This window comes from Dromaius novaehollandiae, chromosome 1 (genome assembly GCF_036370855.1).
Source record: "Dromaius novaehollandiae isolate bDroNov1 chromosome 1, bDroNov1.hap1, whole genome shotgun sequence".
NCBI classification, from domain to species: domain Eukaryota; kingdom Metazoa; phylum Chordata; class Aves; order Casuariiformes; family Dromaiidae; genus Dromaius; species Dromaius novaehollandiae.
In genome coordinates, this window is record NC_088098.1 from 153258695 (window position 1) to 153280816 (window position 22122).

The following is a 22122-nucleotide window of genomic DNA, read 5'->3' on the forward strand; positions in this document are numbered from 1 at the left end:
ATACGCTGCGAAGCATAGTTAAAAAATTTATAGTAGTGGGAAAAAAATAGTAATAGAAACAAACAAGTGTACTCCTTTGTATACAGTCTGATTTTTACTTCCAGCTCACACTGTGATGTGAACTCTGGTTTTCAGTTCATGCAACAGGATGTATCCAGTATTTCTAAACATTTTAGAATAGTCAGAGGATGTGGAGTTGTCTGTGGCATGTTAATAGTCCTTACTTCCAAGCACAAAAGCGGTTTTAAAAAAAAATCTATGCACAAAGAGTTTTGGTTTGAGGGGTTTCATTATTATTCATCATGCAACTCTCTCACTTCATCCACTGAAGTTCTAATGCCAAAATAAAAACAAAACTGCTTTTGCAAATCCTCAAGTATTGAGAAACAAGCACAAGGTTTTGCAGCATAGCCTAAATTGAAGAAATGTTTTTATTCTGAGATTTTCTTTATGAAGTCTCTTCCTCTCAGTTAATACTACTTGTGATGATTTCAATAGATATTTAAGCATATGGAATTAAAGTTGCCTCTGGAGTTTAGTAAAATGTGTAAAAGCAAATAAATTTTGCACCTCTTTTAGGGGGGGAAAAAAGTCCCCATTTGAAAATTGGTATTTGAGGATTCTGTTCCTTATTTGCTTTCATTCCACTTGGTTTATACAGTAATTTGTTTCTCTTCTCCTTCCCTCTCTTCTCCTGAAAACATATCCGTTGCCAAAACATACATTAGAAGAGATTCAGAAATGGGTATCTTAAATGGGAAGTGCTGTAAGTTGGATAGTTATATGTGAATGAAACAATACTTTGCTTTTGATTTCCTGGTGTTCTTGTTCACTTGAGCATTTAGAACAAACAAGGGTTTTTTTGTGCAGGGAGAATAGTTTCAAATCCATTGCACTGTGTTCTTTATACTTGTTCATTAATTAATTTATTTATTTTTAACAAAGCTTTATGACTCTCCTGTCATGATAACTGTGGAAGTTTCCTAGGGAAAGTGTTGTCCTGAGGAAAGGTTGGTTAGCATATGCCTTTGTGTTAGGGCCTATATAAAAGCTATGCAAGAAGAGAGCCCTGCACTGCCTGGGGAAAAGGCTGCTGCAGTAGAGCTCCCCTCCTTTGGAGCCCAGCAAGGTGCTGCTGTTGTACCAGAGAGGAGAGGATGGGAAGGCATGGCGACTATGAGGCTACAGAGCCAGGCCTTTCCCGTGTACCTGAAAACTTGGAGCAAGGCTTTAAAAATTGATAAGAATCTTTTACTGCACCCTCTAACCCTGTCAGGACAGTGATAGAGACTGACTTAGAAACAAGCTCTATTTCATAACAAAATAGTGGCTCATGCCTGCCCCGCCATTCTTCTCATCACTATGACCGCAAAACTAAAAGGAAATTAGTAAAATTGGACTAAGTTCAGTGTTCTGAAGCTGAGTTTGATAACCGCTTCTAAATGCAGCTTGGAAGGAGGCTAATTTGCTTTTACGGTGGAGGTTTGTTCCACTGTTTTCTGTCCTTGCAAAATCCTATTTTTAACAGTTCTATTCCACAGCTTGCTTGAAATCTGAAAGAAACTGAAATAACAGCAGCACTGGTCTTGTGTATGACCTTCATTTGTGACCATATTGGTGCACAACCTACACTGTAATGTTGGGGAGGGGAGACAGGGACAGGTGGACACGGACCCTCATTGTTTCTCCTCGTCTTTGAATGTTTAACATTTCTCCTGAGCATAGGACTAATCTACAATGAAAACTTAAATCAAAACTTGAAAGTTGAATCTGAAAGATTGCTGAATTTTCAGCTGGGTTAGTTTTCATATTTGTTTTGGAGGATCTTGTCAGACTCCTGAGGGCTGTGTAGGCAGATGCTGCTGCTTTTTATTAATTGCTGTGTCAAAATAAAAGTGCTCACTGAAGCCATTGGACCAGTTTTGGCTTTTGGGATAGGGGGGACAGTGAGTGAGGGAGGGCTTTATTTATTCTTTTGGAAAAAAAGGTTCTGGAGCCCTGGGGCTCATGCTCAAGATAAGTTAGCTTGGGAAATAAATCATGGGGTTTGACTGCTGCGACCTCTTGCTCTTCAGGTCTGGGAGGGAGACAAAGCGAGCACTGTTCTGAGGAGATAGATGGAGGATAAGCACACAATTTAAGTGGAAGCTCAAAGCATTTACGTGGCTACTTTTGATTCTTTCAGAAAGAAGATACTGTTTCTGCAGAGCTACAAGATATGGGGGAGGGGGTCAGACTAATCTTAATGTGTTTTTTCCCTTACGGTTGAAACTTTGCTGTTTAATTGTACTGTAGGGAGTGAACACGCTTGTGTTGGAAATCTGCTTGCTTTTATTAATGAGGAATTCAGTGAGATTTGGGGGTGTCACCTGAGTGACATAAGCTTGTGAATCTACAGGGGCTGCAAGATCTTGGGGTGGCAGAGGAGCAATGAAGTGCTGAGCAAAGGTTATATTCTGCAGGCAGCAGCCTGTGAAAAGCACCAGCCAGCGGGGGCTGCTAAGCCCTGTGCCTAAAAGTTATGACAACATCTGGTCCTTGCTTGGCTCACTCTGTCTCCACTTCGTTACTATTAATAAATTTCTTTCTGATACTGTATATTGGACTAGAAACTTCCAGTTGTCCAGTCTGCCTTTCAGAATGTCCTGTGTTTCACTGTGGGGCAGTCTTGGTTATCTCCTGCTCCTGATCACCGCTGGTGACAGTGATTAATAGAGGACTTGCCAAAGGACGCAATCGTTGTCTCTTCCCTGCTATTTCTCCCAGAGCCAGCTGAGCTAAATAAAATATGCTCAGTACAACTTTCACTTGTATTTTCATTGCTTTTCAACTTCCAGTATATTGAAGCTTCCATAGTGTTCTTCATAGAGAAATGGGTATATAATCTACTGTTCATCAAATATCATTTCATTCCTAGGTCATTAGTGAGTGAATTCATCTGTCATGTTCTTCCTGAAGAAAGCACAATTTTGTGGCTGAACAGAGTATTTGAGCTTTTGGAAAGATGCAGGTGTTTTGCATGTAGAATACACTAAATGTTTGGACAGCGATGATGCATTTGTATAGCCCCACTGGGCTAAGCCTGTGTGAAAACTTGCACCGAGTGATGTACACCATGAAACAAGGTACTTGGGGCTGCCACTGCACCGACTACTCTCGGTTTGGTAGAAGCTTATTCTACCAAAGAATTCAGATATTTTATATCTGGAGCAGTGGGTGTTGCATTCTTGCTTCCAAATAAAACCTAGAATGGGATAAAGATGATATAACTGCGAGTATTGAATCAGAGGTCATAGCTAGGATGAATGTAGCAGTCAAACCAATTACCATTTCTAGTTGTTACCTCTTTTTCCCTGTTTTCATAGTAGGGATGGCTGAATGGGTCGCTTATTGTTTGCTAAATTGGCATGATTTAAAGCTGGATACATTTAAGTTTAAGGAGTGGAACTCTATTTCAGTGGCTGAAGTTTAACCTGTGGGCACGCCTTGGGCTTCTTTGCCCATCCCATATGTGTTCTTCCATGCTGCTGGTGGGGTAGTGAGGTAAAAATGTTTTTCCTGCATTTTGAGTGATGTCTCTGGAGTTAATGAAGTTACCCAGTGTGGCATACTCTGTTTGGGTATAGTGTTTACTGTTGAGCCAATATGCTGTGCCTGTATGTTTTGAGTGAGATTTGCTAGCTAGCTGTTGAGGGCATACAGGAATCTTTTGGGAATGTGTTTTTACCGTAGGCAGAAATATAAGCAAAAGTATACAGTGATCTAAAATACCTATGCTGTGGAATCCTGGGAGAAACCAAGGGAGTAGCCTCTACTGACAAAATGCTTGAAAAATTGGAAGTTAATGCAAGGAACTATTAATAGCTCTTGGATATCTAATTTTCTAACATAAAAAGCCTTCAATAATGATTAAAGCTACAGCACAATTCCATCTCCCGGTTTTGTGCTTAGCCAAGACAATAGGGAGGCCTGTGTTTAAAGGGAGAAGAAAAACCTCCTGGCTTTCTGCCTGTTAATTAGAATTAGAGATTTATTTTTAAGTCTACATCTGCAGTGCTTGCTGTATTCCTCCATATGACTCAAATTGCATCCATCCATTTAGATCTACTGAAGCATGCACTCATGCACATGCGGTGAAAAATCTGTGGTAAAATGGCAGACCTGTCAGTGAGCAAATAATGTTGATAGATGCTTATAGTTCTTAGGCAAAATTCCTTAACCATATAATTGGATAGAGAGAAACTGAAAGGGTTGCTGTTAGGAGTCTGAGATGTTTTCCATTTAAAGTGGTAGGATTCAAAGAAAGCCACCTAAGTCTCTAAAGAGCTTTTCATGCTGAGATAGGTGGGGTTTTTTGTTTGGTTTCTTGGGTTTTTTTTGTTTGTTTTTTGTTTGTTTGTTTTTTTTTTTTTTAACCTGGTCTTACTGTAAAATAGCTTTATTCTAGGGAATTCCAACAAACAGAAATAGAGAGACATGCAGGGCTATCATGCCAGCTCCAAGGTTTAGTTACTATGAATAGTCTAAATCTCACTTTAAATTAGAAACTTTGGAAGGGATGAGAAAGGAGGCAATGGCTGTAGACATTTTATTTTTTTAAAAATGAAACCCTTAGAAAAATATATGTATGCAACAATGTCCTGCTGTAACAATGTCCTGCTGTATCTGCTCATCCTGCTTATCTGTGTGCTCTTGTGGTCTCTGTTACAAGGTCTTCTGTAAGCAAGGGTCTCTCCTGCCTGTTCAAGGTACTGTATGCTAGTTTCTGCCACTTTTGTTTAGGGACTCTTGTTTTTCCAAATAAAAAGAAGTATCTGTTCTTTCTTGCGCGTTAGGAAATCTTGTTTTGTGGCCATTTAAGGTAGGTGGGGAGAGTCAAAGTGGAACAGCACTTGAAGGTGCACCTTCGTGGGAGGGAGAGACCAGCACAGTCCAGAGTGATGTTCTGAGTTTGAAGTGTAAGCACGCTTTTTCCTCCAGGGTACCAACACTAATTTCTCTCTTTCTTTGTGTGTGTATGTGTACGTTGTGTGTTTTTTTTTGTTTGTTTGTTTTTTGTTTTACCCAGCCCCTTCTATGGAGAAGACTTTTACTGTGAAATTCCTCGGACCTTTCGTCATCTGTCATTTTATATTTTTGATAGAGATGTTTTTCGAAGGGATTCCATCATAGGTATGTGTTCATAAATTATTATTTTCACCATAGCTTAATTCTCTTGGATTTTTACTGTTAGACCATGCATAGCCTTTCAAGTGGAGGTCTTGATTTGATAGATAATGACAGTGATAAATGATGCCCAGTGCTTTCCTTTTTTTGTTGAATGAGTTAATGATTACAATATTACATGTTATAAAGAAGGAGATAAATGATGGTTGTTTTGGGAGCAAATGCAGATTGTAGTTTAATCAAAATAGGCTTCATAGCAGTGTCTAAATGTTGGCAGTATCACTTGCTGTTGCCTTTTTTTAAGGTTTTTAGTTCTGGAGTATTGCAGGGCTCATTAGAGTTATCAGTACTTGGTATCATTAAAACTCAGCTACCTTAATGGCCTGCACAGTAATAGTTACTAGTCACAGGTATCCACAGTACAGTGATGACAGAAAAATTTTTTAAAGAACATGAGAGCAAGCTGTTACTTGCAGAACAGTTCTCTGAGACTTTTAGTGCCTGTTTGAGATGGACAAAATTTCAGCTTTTTTAAATATTGCTTGCCAGGCATTTTACATGCAGCAAACTGCATGACACTCAATGTATTCCTAGAGATAAGAAGCTTACTCAACTCAAGTTATCATAGAGGGGAACAGTTTCAATTTTAAGGCATTTTATTCTGGCATTTAAGCTTCCTGAAACCATATCAATTTTGAGGACTGATAAAATATATGTTATTATACATATATGTGTGTGTATAGATATTGTTTATAAAAATATATTTTTTTTTAATTGTACTTGATTGCTTTGTGTTAGTGGCCTTGTTTTGTTTGGATTTTTTTTTTTTTTTTTTTTTTTTTAGTTTTTCATCCCTTAATTTAAATTAAGGCATATATGACTCTCACTTTTTAAATTCCAATACAGAATGACTGTAGCTCATAGTTAGATGTGTATATTTTGACGGAGCTTGTGGTGAGGAAGCTGTCTGATGTTCAGCAATAGTTTGTACAATGCTGTAAAAAGCTTTGTTATATGCACAGAATTGTGGTGGTGTTCTCTTCACATGTATCTTTCCATTACATCTTTTCTCTTTATTTCTTGCTTCGTGATTTACATATGAGCTGAGAAACTGGATCATTCTCTTTGTGGCCCTAACCCAGCTCATCTGTCTGCAGAATCTAGCATTTTTGTTGTTGCTATTTTTGATTAAAAAAAAAAAATCTGTTGCTGGCCAAGGATGTGCTTTTGAGAATTTGGTAGGAATCTTAGCTTTGAATTCATCCTTTTGTGGTTTTCGCATTTAATGTTATGGTGAGAATTTGACTTCTGGTTAGATATGCTTCACTGGGTCAGGGCTTGTGAAACTTCATCCAAAATCCAATAAAGTTACTGGAAACTGTTTGTGTTAAACTTCATTGAACAAATCTTTAACAAGAAATTAAATAACACAATGTGTTATTTATAATCTGCTATCAGATACTCCATTCTTTAAGGTGCATCAGCTTTAAATTGAGGTTCTCTCTTAGCTGCGTGCCTTTGTACGTTTATGTCCACTTAAAACAAGTAGGTGTGTATTTCCATCAGTCACTGACAAGTAGAAGTCATTACCGTGAGCTTTAAGAACTTTCTTGTTTCATGATCTTTCTCTTTATGTTTTGCCATATTTCCAAAGTAGGACTTTGTGACATGTTGAACCAAACTCTCTAAGTGGTAGGTTGAATTATGTAAGTTTTAGGATGCCTTATCTCTTTAAATGAGAAAATGAAGAGTTCTCTTATTTTGGGGGGGCTTTTTCTGAGATTGCTTCTTCTTGAGGCAAAGAATTACCTTTTTCAATTTAGTGTGTTAACCCCATCTTGAAATACAAGTGTACAGAAGTCCAGTTAGGTAACACTCATGTCTTTTTCTGAGAATCAGCACAACATACACAAAAGATCTTAAAGGCAGGATCACCAGGTAAATACAGTACAATAACAGATAATGCTGTGGGGCCCAAGCGATTTCATAGGAAGCAAGAATTCCATCTTACAGGCATTATGAAATAATTCAGCTTTACCTGCAGATCTAAGTGGCAGCTACTTCAGCTATCCATTTCTGAGGAAAATGTAGTTGCACAAGAATACACAGTCGTAGCCAGAGACTTTGCAGAAGAAAAGTGTTAGATAAAGAACTAGGGTGGAACTAAGCTGATCTAAAATTAATGCTCAGTTCTGGCATACACATCTTGCGTGAGGGTTTCAGTTTTTGATTTTTGAATGAGCTTTTGGAAAGCTTTTTGTTCTCTAATCTCCAGCTTCCCACTTGTAATGTGAAATAATATCTTCTTTCTTTCAACTGATGAGTTTTTCATTCTTGAAATCATCTTATCGGATCTCCTGTATGTTACTAGTTTTCTCTTGCTGCAGTGGCTCATAAACAGGCCATGTGCTGGGATTTTGTTGCTAAGGATTTTCCTGTGTGGAGCAAGGGCCTTGCAAGGCTTGACACAAGCCAGACCCCATGAAATTGCAGAGAGAAGCACAGATTACTTCATTTTTTCCATGTTCCCTAAATTCCTGTTTTAATAATCAAGCTCTGACATTGGAGGGGAATCCTTCAGGAACTGCTGAGAGCAGCTTGTGAAATAAAGGACCTGCAGAAGACATGCAGAGACTTTTGTTTGGATGGGCAAATTGTTGATCAGGTTTCTATTCTTCACTATCTCTTCATGAAAAAGTGGTAGTATTTTTGCAATATGTGTATTTTATTTTTATTTTTGTGTGTGCATTGCAGAATCTGTATATAGGCAGACTGATGTATTACTGTTTTAATGTAGCACTTGGGTAACAATGGAGTTCTGCCTTTATCTACATTGATATTTTACAGTGTATATTAGCTGTTGTAGTCCAAGAGTTTCCCCTCTTCTTCCCCCTGTTTTCCCCTTCCTCCTGATCACAGGCATATCTGAAGAGCATTGCAAAGATGCAGAATCCTGATAAATAGCTAAAAGGCAATGGGGGGGGGGGGGAAGAATTACTGTTGCTTTATGATACAAATCCTAAACCTTCTGCTTGTAGTAGGAAATGGTTCTGGAAACAGAGTAGCACTCTGGAGTAACTGCATGCTGTTATTTTCAGTAGTTCTTGTTGAACAGGGGTCAGCAGCAGCAAAGCTAGGCAGCGGGGTTTTTTTGATGAAGGGAACTCTTTCATAGGAACAGTGTCTGTAATATGAAAAAGGAATAGTTGCTTTCTTGTGCATTTCAATTCAGTAAGTCTTAAGAGGCCTTCTCTGGAAGAGGCTTGCACTGAGAAGTTTGGTTAGAGTAGTGCTAGAATAGTCTCTCTTCCACTGAGCTGCTGAATTCTGTGAATAGGAGCCCTTTGTTTGCACTATAAAGATCGCTTGTTATATTCTGTCATCATGAGACACTTCTGCTGAAGTAAGCGTGGTTACCCATGCTCATCTAGCAATGTGCTTTCTCAAAGAAGGGAATTGGGGGTTAGTGCCTTCCATCCAGGGAGACTAATTTTAAGTTCAGATGTTACTGAGCTTGTGAATTTGACTGTGTTTCCTGTGTGATCTGGTATGTTTAAGACATCTGTTTGCATCGTTTGTTTGGCTGGGTTTTTTTGAGAGAGAGAGAGAGAGAGAGAACACAGTGTGTGTGTCACAAAACGGTGAGAATGTGAAAGTAGCTATTTTTTGAAGATGGTCGGCTAGAAAAGTTCCTTTTGAATCACCATTTAGCATTGTCAGGACTTTCTCTTGCTGTTATAATATTCATTTCCAGGGTGCCTGGAGCTCAGAGTAAGCATACTTTTATTTTTTCAAATGTGAAGTACATGTTTGTGATAGCAAATTATCTAACATCCAAATGCAACTCGCTCAGTATGTGACAGATGAGAACGCTCAAGCCAGCAAAAGAGGAAGGCAGGGGGAGAAAACGAAAAACAAGAAACCCCTGAAACCTCTGACAAAAACTTCCGAGGAGAACCAAACAAATTCAGAAAGTTCAACACGTGTGTAGCAGATATGTTTTGGAACATAATGTAGTATTTTGGCATACAGGATGCCAGGATTGTTCAGATACTTTTATCTTTGGGTTTGCATGTTTGTTTATTATGTTTGCGTTTTCCTGATGATAATTTGCTAAATCATGTAGGATTTTGTTAGCAGAACAGATACAACTCTGAATTGTGTCTTGGAAGAATCTTGGATGCCAGGTGAAATGTTCATTATATTTGCAAAATACCCAACTTAATGGATCTGAAGTATGAATTCTGTCCATTTTTTGATAAATTGTGGCAAATATACATTTACTATGGAAATAGACTAGTCTTATGTTGTCTCCTGCTATTATGTCCTTTGACTGTTATCTGGCTAGAGTTTAATATACTGATTTATATTGTATGTTGGATGCTTTGAGTAGGAAATAAAAATGATGGTAAGTTCTATTTTAATTTAGCCTTTTTTTTCTAAAGAGGAGCCAGAACAGCTTTACTTTTTAAAATAAAAGAATGAATTTCTCCAAGCTGTTTCCAAATGATCAAATATGAGTAGCAGGCAAAGGTGATGAAATGTGTCTGTATAATAAATAGCAGAGTTATTTTCATCTAGCTGTTATAATGAGAAAAACTTTGTGGAAACGGGGTAACCTGAAAAACTGGCAATTGATTCCCTGCTAGCAGTAATGGGAAAACAAGATAGCTCTGGGTGAATGCAGCACAAGGAATATTAGGGCAGTAATGCTGCTAAATAAGGCAAATGTAGATGTATGTTCATTAATGATTGATTTTGATATTTAGTTCTTGATTTTTTTAATAAATATTGAGACTATAAATGAGCCAAGCTGAGCCAATACATTAGAACAGAAGGGTTTTCTCACTCTTTCATAATTGAGCTAGATTAACTGAAGAAAACATCTCCACAATGGGCCCTGAGCTGGTATTCTTATGGGTGTGTAACGAACAGTTCAAGTTGCAAGTCTGTGACCTTGAATATATAGATTAGTTAAAAACAGGAAATGTGCCACACCAAATAATTTAACACTCCACTGAAAGAATAGTTAATATTATATGCCCTTCAGGTGACAGGTACACAATTATTTATCCTCTGCTTAAATCACAAATCACGCTGTATTTTTTCCTGAGCACTTCATTTGTTTTGTTAACAGATACACATAACTGGTGTGATAACATCTATATTAAGCAGGAAGCTGGACAGAATAAAATGCAACCAACAGTGAAATTCTGAGGGGAAGAAATTACTTTACCATATCAAATTTTGTCCCTCTTAGTGCACTGAGGAATAAGAACTCTTTCATATTGAGGTTTGTGGTAGTCCTGACAGATGGGCAGGTTAGGTTGCAGTGGGGTTGGGATGGGATGGTACTAAGAAACTATCAAGGTCAAATTCCTGAGCTCTTCAGTGAAGAGGCAGAAGACCATTGTGGAGAAGACTAGCCTGTAATTACATTTCCTATACCTTACTGCTCTAAGACATTCTGTTAATTACATTTACTATACCTTACTGCTCTAAGACACTTTTATAGAGGTTACTAGGTGTGTTCTGAAATAAATTGTAACCCTTGTGGTCGGTGCATCCTAGCAGGTTGTAACCATCTTCCTGCGTAATACTAAGTGAACTGAAGCAAAGTGAAGCAGTAAAACAAGTTTTGACTTTGGAGGTAATTAAACTTGGCTGCTGTGGACTAAATTAGAAAAAAAATGAGTCATAGCTCATGGAGAGCTCATTCTCAGAGAATGAAAACGCTCTGGAATTGGAAGTTGTTCGAGAGTAGCATGTTTGAGCTGTCTGTGCCTTTGTTAATGAGTATGTCCAAGGCTGAGGAGGAGGTGTGTTTATAGAGTTGTCACCATTTATTACCAAAAGACCAAGCACACCATCCATCATGAGGTAATTGTTGCCAAGTGTAACTGAAACATCACCTTTTTATACCGTACTGCATTTGAAGTAAAATTGAAAAAGAACCATCCCTGCTAAACTATAGTTCCTGTTAGGTAAGTGGAGGAAAGATCTTCCAGTACAATGCAAAATTGTGACCAAGGTTAAAGTAGACAATTGTGTTCCTTTTCTTTCCCCATCCTCCACACTGCTGACCATGGCTTAGGCAGAAGTCACAACTCGGTTTACTGTTTCCGTGATGTGACTGTTGGATGACATGGGAATAATGTCTACTCACTATGGTATAAATATAGCTACTAATGAAATAAAGGAAACAGATGACTGTCCCACAATGACAAGTCTTGAGAAGCTATAAACTAGAATTAGCCTGAGAAGATCATCTACGGTTGCAGAGAAAGCCTAAAGTAAATACTTTCTGCATAGAATAAATCGTTAGGATGCATTGACAATATCTTTTAGCATAACAAATGATCACAAAAGCAGGAAAACAAAGCTGAGCTTTCAAAAATACCTATTTTTCCTTTTTCCTCCTACAAGTACACATCTTATAAACAAAACTACTGTGCATAATGTGCTAGAACCTTGACTGTCTGTTCAGCACATCCTTTTATGCAGGCCCTGTTACTGCACAACAGTGTTAGTGTCTGTATTTGGGTTATCATTGTTGATCTGTCCTCCAAGCTTACCTCTGGCTACTATAGTTTGAGCTGGGCTTGCTCTGTTTTCTGCAGTGCTTGACTCATCTCAGCACTGGAAGGTGTAAAGCAGTCTGTTTGGTTTGTTTGCTTGAACAAAGTGAAGACTGAAGGAGATGCAACAGCAGTGGCTTCTGGTGGCAGTACCTAGAAGGAACTGATGATGGAGGGCATGAAGGGTATGGTTGTCCACTGCAGGCAGCACGCTGAGGATCTTGATCACCTACTGTAAGACAGACTATGGCGACTGCAAGTCTTGATTTGGGACTGGTCCAGCACGGGAATGAGCCACAGGCTATAACAACTTTCTGAAGTGTGTGTATATTTTAAGGGTCCAGATAACAGCTAATAGGGAACTGATACTGGAGGTGTGGTTGGGTAGATATTTATTTTGATTTTTTTTAAATGGGAGGAGTGAGGTGAAATTGCAGTGGGGAAATCTTTAGGGTTGTGGCCAGCAAAAACTGTCCTGATAGAGGATGGCCCTTGCAATGCTGTGCCTTGCTTCTCTTAAGGATAGAAGCTACAGCTTTTTCACGACCTGCCTTTCTTCACCTTATTATCCAAGATAGATCCCAAGAAGGAGAGAAAAAAGTGTTTCACAAGTGATTTATTCTTATTATATTTGCACTAATTATTCTAAAAACAGATGTTCTGCCATTGTCACCATGAATTCCTACCAATAGCAGCAAATGGTATAGCAGTGCTCATGGTTCATGATGTGCTACACAAGAGTGGAGAAGGAGCAGTTGTCCTGCTTCCAAGACTCTCAAGCCTTGTGTCATCCCTAATGCTTATCCATATCTTGCTAATTCTGAAGAAGGGAGGTTGCTATTTTAGTCATCTTCCATGTTGTGGGAAGGGGTGAGAGAATTTGTGCTGTTCTTGAACAAGGTAGGCCTCTAACCCTTTTTGCCTTACAAAGTTTCTCATTTAAGGTCAAAATAACCCATTCAGATAATTATGCATTCCACATGGTTTGGGGGAGTAGCAGTGGTGTGGTTTTTTTGTTTTGTTTGTTTTTTAAGTTGGAGATTTCAAGTTGATTAAAATCTTATAAAGCCTTTCATGGCCTAAAACACTGATTAAAACAATTCTGTTTTGTCCTTAGCATTTCCTGCTGCTCCAAGCTAATCCATGCACCTTCATATCAATGTTTTTAAATGAATTCCCTGATGTAGTGGGTCAGTGCACTAATATACTTCAAGGGAGCAATTTCTGAACTGGCTGATACGTTGCAATGAATTGAAAGCATCCCAAAGAGACTCCATCTTCATGGCACCGTGCTCACATTTACATGAACATGTTCACATTTACACATTTGAAATTGTGTATAGTCATTTTTTAATTATTTTTTTATTAGATCAATATTTCCGCTATCGACAGTGCCCATAAATGCATGCTGAAATTGCCAGTTAAACAGCACATGCTATGAGCTAGCTCAGACCCCACTCTTGCAATGAGCCTGCACACCCAGAAACCTCTTTGACCTCAATGCTGATATGAGGCTTTGTGAATATGTTTTACTCAACATTTATTATTTGAATTTGTTTATGGATGGGTGAAGCCTGTGATAGTAACTGAAGTACTCTGGGCTTTTTTGTAAGATTTTTCTCACGCTAATAATTTGACTTGTTGTGAAAATGGTGGTCTATGAGTGCTTGAGGAAGAGTTGTTGTGAAAGTGCATCTGAGACTTGAATGAAGAATGAAGTAGCAGTAATTCTCTTAAAACAATTGGGCAGAGACACTCTGAATCAGTTAATTTCATTACCTTATTCTTCATGACATAGCTACCAGGACTGGACAGGATCCAGTTTAAATTGGACATCCAACACCTAAACTTAGGTGTGATAGTTTAGGCAAGCCTACATTCGCCTTGCATTTGGTATAGGTGTTTGAAAGAAAGCCTCTGGAGAGTGATTGTGTCTGATTTAGATGCCTATACTTAGGCAGCTGGGTCTCCCACTAGAAGATTCCAAAACCAGCTTCATCCATGAAGTAGAAGAAACACAGGTATGTAATTTTTTAGATGTCCAATAAAGCAGACCTTGAAGAGCTTAGCTCAGGTCGCATGTCTTAATTGAATGGGAAAGGTCTTTATGGCTGTTGCCAATAACCGTATACTTGAGGGAGAGTAAGGTACTTGATGCCCAAAAAGACCAGTGTCACTGCTTTAGCACTCTGGTGCCAGCCATGAGTGTGAGGCATGTCAGTAAGCTTCACTGCTGATGAGCAAACATGTGTCTCTCTCAAACATCCACATTTCCTATTGTTATCTGGTTGTTGACTTGTCCCAAAATGCTTACCCATGAGCCCTCAGCAGTTTAGCATGTCTATCTTTTGGATGGCAAAAACTTCCTCCCTTTTGAGTCAGTATAGCTTTGTTCCTTGTTAAGGCACTGAAATAGTTAGGCAAACTTTCCATGGCTCTATGAAGAACTTTCTTGTGTTTAGCCAGCAATGGCTCCAGAACTTAACCTCTGTTATTCTGTCAAGATGGTCTTACTGTGCTGTTTTAATTTTTCCCCAACAGTAGTGGGGAATGTGCAATAATTGCAACTTCAGCAGCTGTCTGCGTTCAGTCATGTTTGGAGCAGGCTACTCGCCAGGCTTAGTCGCCTTCAGGGGATCAGAAGCAGTGGCTTAATTGGCCTCTGTGACCTCTCACTGGCTAATATTGCAGTTATAAAGAGGAACAGGTTATTGACCTGTGCTTGCTCCCTGGCTTGATCCAAGCTATAACAGAATAAGGAGCTGGAAGCTCAATAGCAGAATATGTTGGCAGACTAAGAGTGTTCCCTAAGAAACCCCATATTATGGGCAGGTTTCTTCCAAAAGCACCTTTCAAAACAGCTTCTCAGGCAGCTCAAGTAAAGAGGTGCATATGACACTGGGAGAAGCCTCTAGAAATCATAGCAAAAAGCCCTACACTGTGAAAAGGAAACATCTTATGTAGGGTAAAAACAGTTAGGCTGATTTAAAAATCAGTTGGTTCTACATAAGGTTTGGCCCGAGGGATTAAAAAAATATATGTACAAGTAACTTCTACAATACTTACTGTAAAATGGATAATAGTGTACCCTTTAGACCTCTGTTTATCCTGTGATATTTGCTCAGGATATTCAACCCATCATCAATGTAAAACTTGAGGAAACTAAGGTATTTAGGTTCAAACAGCTGTCAAGTATTGTGTTGTATGAATAAGGGGAAAGGGTTTTCTAGAGCTACAGATCAAACAAAAGTCACTCACTTACTGAAAAACTGCATGGGAAATATATTCCTCGTGTTCTCCTAACAGTCACTTCTGATACCTTTGCTAATTTTTGCTGAAGTGTAAGTGCCAGCCTAGCCTTGCTCCATTTGCTCCCAAAGCCTCATATCAGCTTTGAGGTCGGGATGTTCTGGTTGGGCAGGCTCATTGCAAGAGTGAGGTCTGAACTAGCTCATAGCGTGTGCTGTTTCTCTGACAATTTCGGTCTGCATTTATGGGCACTGTCCACAGTGGAAATACTTGTCGGTAATAAAGAGGATTCAGTAAGGGATTCAAACAGTGGGTTTTTAATCTGCTGTAGATGCAGAAATTTTCAGTTGCTTTGTAGCAGGTGGGCAGCTGGTAACATTTTTCTTTATTGCTCTTAAGATGAATGGTTTTGGTCTGTAATCTGTGACCCCTCTTTGACGTGTACATAGGAGACAAATTAGTCCCTGCTCAGAGCTGAGGGAACAGTGAATTAGTTAGGACTTTGGGTCCTTTTAACATGTGACTCAAGCCCAACCCTTCACTGTAAATGAATTAACTGTACTGCAGCCAGCATTAGTGGAGGACTAATATAATGTATTATATTGCTTCAGCTCATTTAGCAGCAATATGCAAAGTTTCATGCTTTTCACTGTATAAAGTATCTTTCGATAATTTAAAGAAGACACAAGAACTCCTGAAATGCCATCTTTTAGCGTCCTGTAAAATAACTGTCGGGTAGTTTTCCAGGTTAAGCCTTACGCCCTTTTAAAATGACAAATTCCAGTCCTGCTGCTGTCTGACAATTTTTTTTTTTTCTTTTTCTGGAAGAAAACATATCTTTTATTAACCTAGCATCTGACATAAACATTTGGATGCCTTAACTGTAAGTGAGACTCTCTGCAAACTGGCAAACGGGCATTAAAAGGTGAGAAATATTCATCAGACTAGTGCCTAATCCTTTCGTCACCAAGAAGTAATCCAGACAGAAGGTAGCTGTGACTGAATGTGGGGTATGCCTGAGCCAAATTATGAACTCTGCTTTAGTCTTTGCATGGAAATGTTGGACACTGAATTAACAAGCTCAGGCAGCTTAATGGGCTGCATTTCAGACTTGCCTGGGAAGGGCACCAGAAACCCCAGTGAGGGACAGGCACTGAGGGTGCGGTAGTTCCACAAGCACTTTCTCCAATGCTAAAGCCACATTCCCCTACCCATCCGTGTTGCCTGATTTCTGCCTCTGTGCCCAGAGGATTGCCCTTCTGCCATCCCCTATCTCCCAGCTCTGTTAATGTGACTTTGAGTAGGGGAGCCGTAAAACAGGTCAGCTGAAACGCTCTGTGTTTTAAAAATGCAAACACCACCCACGCATGACCCCTGAAACCTATTTCCTCCTCCCTTTTTCTCCCCCAGAGTGTTTATTTTCATTGGTTGGAGGTTTTAAATTTGGATGATTTTACTCAGTGTTTCAGAATGTCACAGGGACAGAGGTGAATGGTTGGGGAAAATGGATGTCTCTTAAATCTGTTTGTACCAGAGACTGTAAAGTTGAGTCTGCACCCTCAGGGGACCATGAAGACCCTAGCTAATAATTTCATTCATCTCTGTACTGGCTGTGTGTCTTGAAATAATAGATTGGTGGTGGTTTGTTTTTCCCTACAGGGAGATTCACAGAAGGAAAGGGCCAGTTGTGGCATGTTGCGTCTTTGTTTTGATGTGGGGCTTAAGGTTTAAATATCCCAGTGAAGATCTGTTCTGTTTGAGATTGGGGGGCATGGGGAAAATCACTGCCCCGCTGGGTGAAAAATGTGCAGAAGTGTGTGTGGGATCCCCCAACCTGATGAACCTCAGACGTAGGGAAGAAATGAGTTCAGGTGAGAATGCTTTTACCGCATCTTTGTTGGTCCTGTTGCTGAGAAGGTAGCTTACTTTAAAAAATGTGTCACATATGTGTGCTTTGAAACTATACATTATGTTGTTAAGCATGCTCTTTGTGTTTCCTGTCTCCTTCCATACAGCGTCTAAAAGGTTAAGCTAACAGAGCCAGAGTCTCTGCAGCCTCGGGTAGCTCTGAGGAAGCAGGCATAAGTGACTGGTTGCCTCAGATACAAGTTCTGGAGTCTAGTACAGCTGTCTGGCAGCAACCCAAGTTTTGAGAAAGAGTATTGGACATTGGGGTTGAGCGTGGGAGTGTGCTGAAGAATCTCAATGAGGAAAAAGTGCCCTCAGCGAGTGGTGCTAAAATTTTTTTGATCTCTGGTGTCAGATTTATCTTCAAGGAGAATTATAGGCCCTTATCAGTTAAAATTATAGGTGCCAACAGCTTAAGATTATTGGTCTAGATTTAACCTAGATCTTGTGAGTCCAGAAGTTGTTTGAGCCAATGCATAGGTCAGTGGGTGACAGAACGGTACCTGTGTAGAAGAGTGCAGGGCCTAGCCCTGCTCAGTGCCTGCATTATGCCTTATGTGGGCCTTGTGCTGGAGGAGTATGGTTTGGGTGAGCGTATGAACGTTGCCCATACAGGCTAAGAGTTATAAACAGAAATTCAGCAGGGCACTGCTGTACACAGCAAATTGTTTAACAGGACAGATTAAACAATCTGCCCTATCAGTAATACACTTTTTTATGTTTAGAGATAGCTAGTGAAAGTATAGGCCTTTCCTTTATTCTCTCTCCTCTCTTTTTTTTTTCCTTCCCCCCCCTCCAGACTTTTCTTCTTCGTGGATCATTTGGTATACAGTGAAAAACACTGGCTTCTAGCCAGCCCAGTCAATAAGTTTCACTCATTAATAAGAACTGCATGTTTGCAGAGCACACAGTGCTGTTCAAACAGTTTCCTAATCAAAACAGTTGTACCATCACATTAACCCTCTTGGAGCTGGAGGCATGTGCCGCTGCCTCAAAACGTTGTGCGCTGTAGTTACATCCTGATTCTGTGGTCAGACCTTCTGGATTGGTTTTACCGTGCTTCATTTAGAAAGTAGTGGGATTCCCTGCGGAGAGAGGGGGCAGTGGTAACACCATTTATGCTGATTAAATGTGCTGGAGTAAGTGAAATTGTCCTTGAGCTTTCCCCAAGGAAGAGGCCTGCAAGGGAGGTGACTGTGCATGAAACCAATGGAGAGGAAGGTATGAGGGATGCTGCTCGTGAAGCAGTTGTTACACTGCAGTCCAGCAGAGGATTTCTGCAAGGGATTAGAAGGGTAGAGTGAAGACAGCAAGCAGCGAAAGTAAACAATTTCAAATGAGATCCAAAGCAATTACGGGAAGGTCACATGTTTAAACCTATTCCTCTGACAAGTTGCCCAGATATTGCTACGGTTAGAGAATAAAAGTGGTAGCTTTGAAAATACACAGCCATCATTACAGAGATTCTCAGCAGTGTGACTGCATCTGTTCTCTGTTCAGCATAGTTGCAGTGTCTTATTTACCCTTTCGGTCATCTTACTTTGTACATTTGTGTAATTTAATTATGGGTTTTCTAGGAAGTTTCGAGTCACTAGGTCTGCATGTCCAGTAAAGAGCCTGGTAGTGTGTCTGCTGTATTGATCCCCAGTTTACTGTTTGCCAGAAGAGGGGAAGTAATCTCCAAAGGATAAGTAGGAGGAGGAGAGTGCTGACAGCAGAGGGGGATGGCTTGGGAGTGATGTATCAGAAGCCCTGTGGAAGCTGGAGAAACCCTGGCAGAAGCTATGGAAGGCAGCTGTGGGAGGCTGGGAGAGCAATTTAGAAATTGGGACTGAAAGTCTGGAAACTGTCACCAGAAGGAGCCTGAGGGTGACAGAAGGACACAATAGTAGCTGCAACCAAGTGCATGGGAGCAGCCCAGCAAACAGGAGAGCTGGGTGCATCTGTCCAAGCACAGCTAAAGAAAAGGCCAAAATTTGAGGGGAGACAGTCGGAATAGGGGATGTTTTATAACTCATCCCACTTAAAATGGTTGTCAGGACTTCACTAAGCTTTTAGGTTTCAGAAGGGAGAATACTTTGTGTCTGCCATTTTTATAGCCTTCCACCCTGTGGATTTTTTTTTGTAAATGTCTTCTATTAACATTTGCGAGGGTAATGTATTACTGACCCTTGGCCAGACAGCATGGATTGGGGAGCCTTGGAAATCTCTCTCCCGCTTACAACAAAGACTGTGGCTACTAAAATATTTTCTTAACAGGATTTAGTTAAGGAAAGTCTTTTATTTCCTCAGCAAAGCCGTGGTCACAAACTGTATTCAAACAACTCTGTCAGGAAAGTCTGCTACTGAACTACATTGCCAAAAGGCAGCTTTCCTGAGCCTCATGAACATCTCTGACTGTCCTGGCTCCTTTCACCTTTAATGTGCTGCTTTTCTCAGTGCCTAGGGAACCACCCAGCCCAAAGATACTTTCTGAGGATCATGTGATCCACAAGTGTGCAGTGCTCTGCTTTGTATATACAAAGAAGCTTGGAAAAAGTTTCATTACCCCTCAGAGTGTGCTTTGCATAATGCCTATGAGAGATTGGGCAAGATAAAAGTTTCAGCTTTACGTATATATTAGTCCTCAGCGTGCATGTACACCAGTTCATAGCATGGAATTGGCTGCTGTTGCCATAACTACCAAAACCCCCTAATTTGGTAGAGATAAGGGAGTTTTAAAACAGCGGAGGGAAAAGCTCAACTGTATGTTTTCTCTGTATGGTTAGAGGTGGAACATGAATGGCAATACTTGGGTGGCTCTGGGTTGCGACATGCAAACTCTGCAAGATTTGAGTGAGTGAAGTAAGAAAATCTTTTACCACTGAGAGTGGTGAAGTGCTCTCAGCACAGCAAAGAGCTCCCAGCCTCAAAATGCAGGTCTCAGATTCAGTCCTGAGCTGACATCTTCTCTAGCAGCTGCACTTCTACAAAAATAGAGTGAAAAGCCTCATCCTTAAATGTTACTAGTAACTCCCATGCTTGGAACTTTCTATGGGGATCGTTATAGACATCTGCCTCAAAAAAACAGAAAACAAAACAAAAAAAAGTCCCCCCATTTAATTATAGTATCATGACAAAAAAATAATAATATTTTTGCTATATTTGCAACCTAATCCACGCTGCACAGTACTTCAGACTGTTAAGTGAGTATGCTGTTAGGAATTTTGAAGTCTTTCACAATATGAAGTGGAAAAAGCTGTTCATCAGAAATAATTATGTATTGTGTAAAGAAATATGCCCTGAAGAAATCTTTCGTTGTTCTGAAGCCCTGATTGAAGAGGATAGTCCTTAAATGATTGTTTTAAAACCTGTTTCTGAAATCTTATTGAAGTGTACTTTTAGGGAGCTATAATGTCTCTTAAACTGTGTTTCTGGTTTGCTTTATTTCCAGGAAAAGTAGCTATACAGAAAGAAGATCTGCAGAAGTATCATAACAGGGACACCTGGTTTCAACTCCAGCATGTTGATGCTGATTCAGAAGTACAGGTGAGATTATCTTGGTAAAGGAGTATTTGTAACAGGGCCATAGCAACTTTATGGGTTGTGTGGCTCTAGGACAGATTCCCTACATGAGGGAAGCATTGCTCAGTATGGCCTAGGTTTCATTGATGTTTAGAAGTTGTGCGTGGTGTCTGTTTGGAGCGTGAAGTATTGGCGTGCTTAAATCAGCTTTAATTATATATGTGGGCAGAATCCTGGTCCCACTCTGTGAACTGTCGGGGTCACTGTACTGCAAGGATGGATGTGGTTATCTACTAACATCAAGTAACTTCAAAACCCTATAAATAACTGTTGAATCCTCAAGGAGCAGAGCCAAGTTGAAAACATTATCTGCAGGTACTGTCTTAAATAATTTTGTAGGCAGGTTATCACAGGAATGACAGCACGCACATCTCAGACAAAAAATGTTCCATGCCAGGTTTCTAGGCCCTGCTCCAAGCCGTGGGAATGCTGATGATATCACTTCAGCTTCATTTAGGGTTTGGGTGGTTTCAGATTTTGGTACACAGTGTGAATGACTGTTCTTCTCTGCTTAGCCTCTTTTGGAGTGAATTCTGTTATCTATTGCAATGCTAGGTCTTGTGAATACAGCCATTACAACCAAATGAGAAGTCAAAATGATGTAGTGGGATATCATGTGAATATAAATCAGTTACTTAACTGTTTTTTTTTTCCCCTGTAAATATGTATTATAGGTCACTTTCAAACCACAGTATTTGTTTAGGAGTTCCTGGACCCTCCAATCTTAACTGTGCAACAGTGCCCAATAAATATAAGGGGAAATGCTGCTTAGATACCACTATGTGGTAGGTTTGGACATATATGCAGATTGAAAAGCTGATACTTCTATAAGTCTGCACACATTAGGCAAGAAAATGACACTTATTGCATATGCATTCAGATATGTAGTGTGGTTATGCATAGTGAAGCAGACATGAAAATATATTCAAAGCTGGATTTTCTGTTTACTTGGAGAGAGAGTTAAATAATCTGTTGTCATGCACGTGATACAAAGAAAGCCTCATGACAGCCTATTCAGTCTATAACATTCTCTTGTAAAATATTGATCCTCTTTAATGCCACATTTCATGCCAATGGTGATGGAAAGGCTTTTAACAGCCTTTTAACATTGAAGTTTATTCTGTTTACCCTTGTCTCCCTCTCTTCTCACCCCAAAGCCTCTTATGACAGTGACTTTAAAACAATAGATGTAGTGTTTATTTCCTGCAGGATATGAAAACTTTCCCTTTATAATTTATCAATTGAAAAGGCCAATATTGAGATAAGCTTCCACACTGTTTATTTTGCTATAATATTGACACAAAAGGAGCTTGTGGAAGCTTTTTGGACCCCGAACAGCAGTGGTAATATAATGCTGTGAACTCATAGCAGAAAGGTTTGCAGACAGTTCTAGCTGCTTGGGGAGATCAGGAGCACGTGCTGGAAAGCGTGTTCTTTGTTTGTACAGTTTATCACTTCCTCTGTTTGTATCTTCACAAGAGCCCAACTGTTAAAACCTGTGTCTGGGCTCCATGATAAGCATTTATTACAACTAATACAAATATGAACAGCACTCAGATGGCTTTGTCCATTTACTTAGATGTTCCACAGTCTTTAAATTTAAGAAGTCTGTAAGAGGGCTTTGTTTTCCATAACAGAGCAGATTTGTGAATATTTT

General features: G+C 39.7%; 1 protein-coding gene across 5 annotated transcripts in view; it reads left to right on the forward strand.

Annotated features, from left to right (window-relative positions):
• RASA3 (RAS p21 protein activator 3) overlaps positions 1-22122 on the forward strand; it is a 185479-nt gene that overhangs the window by 95284 nt on the left and 68073 nt on the right. For 4 of the 5 annotated variants that reach the window (XM_026096948.2, XM_026096945.1, XM_026096947.2 and 1 more), the window contains 2 exons: positions 5069-5172; positions 20335-20429. In XM_026096948.2, coding sequence (XP_025952733.1) covers positions 5069-5172; positions 20335-20429 — 199 coding nt within the window. The remainder of the gene's footprint in view (positions 1-5068; positions 5173-20334; positions 20430-22122) is intronic. The other variant, XM_064503640.1, reaches the window with a different exon arrangement.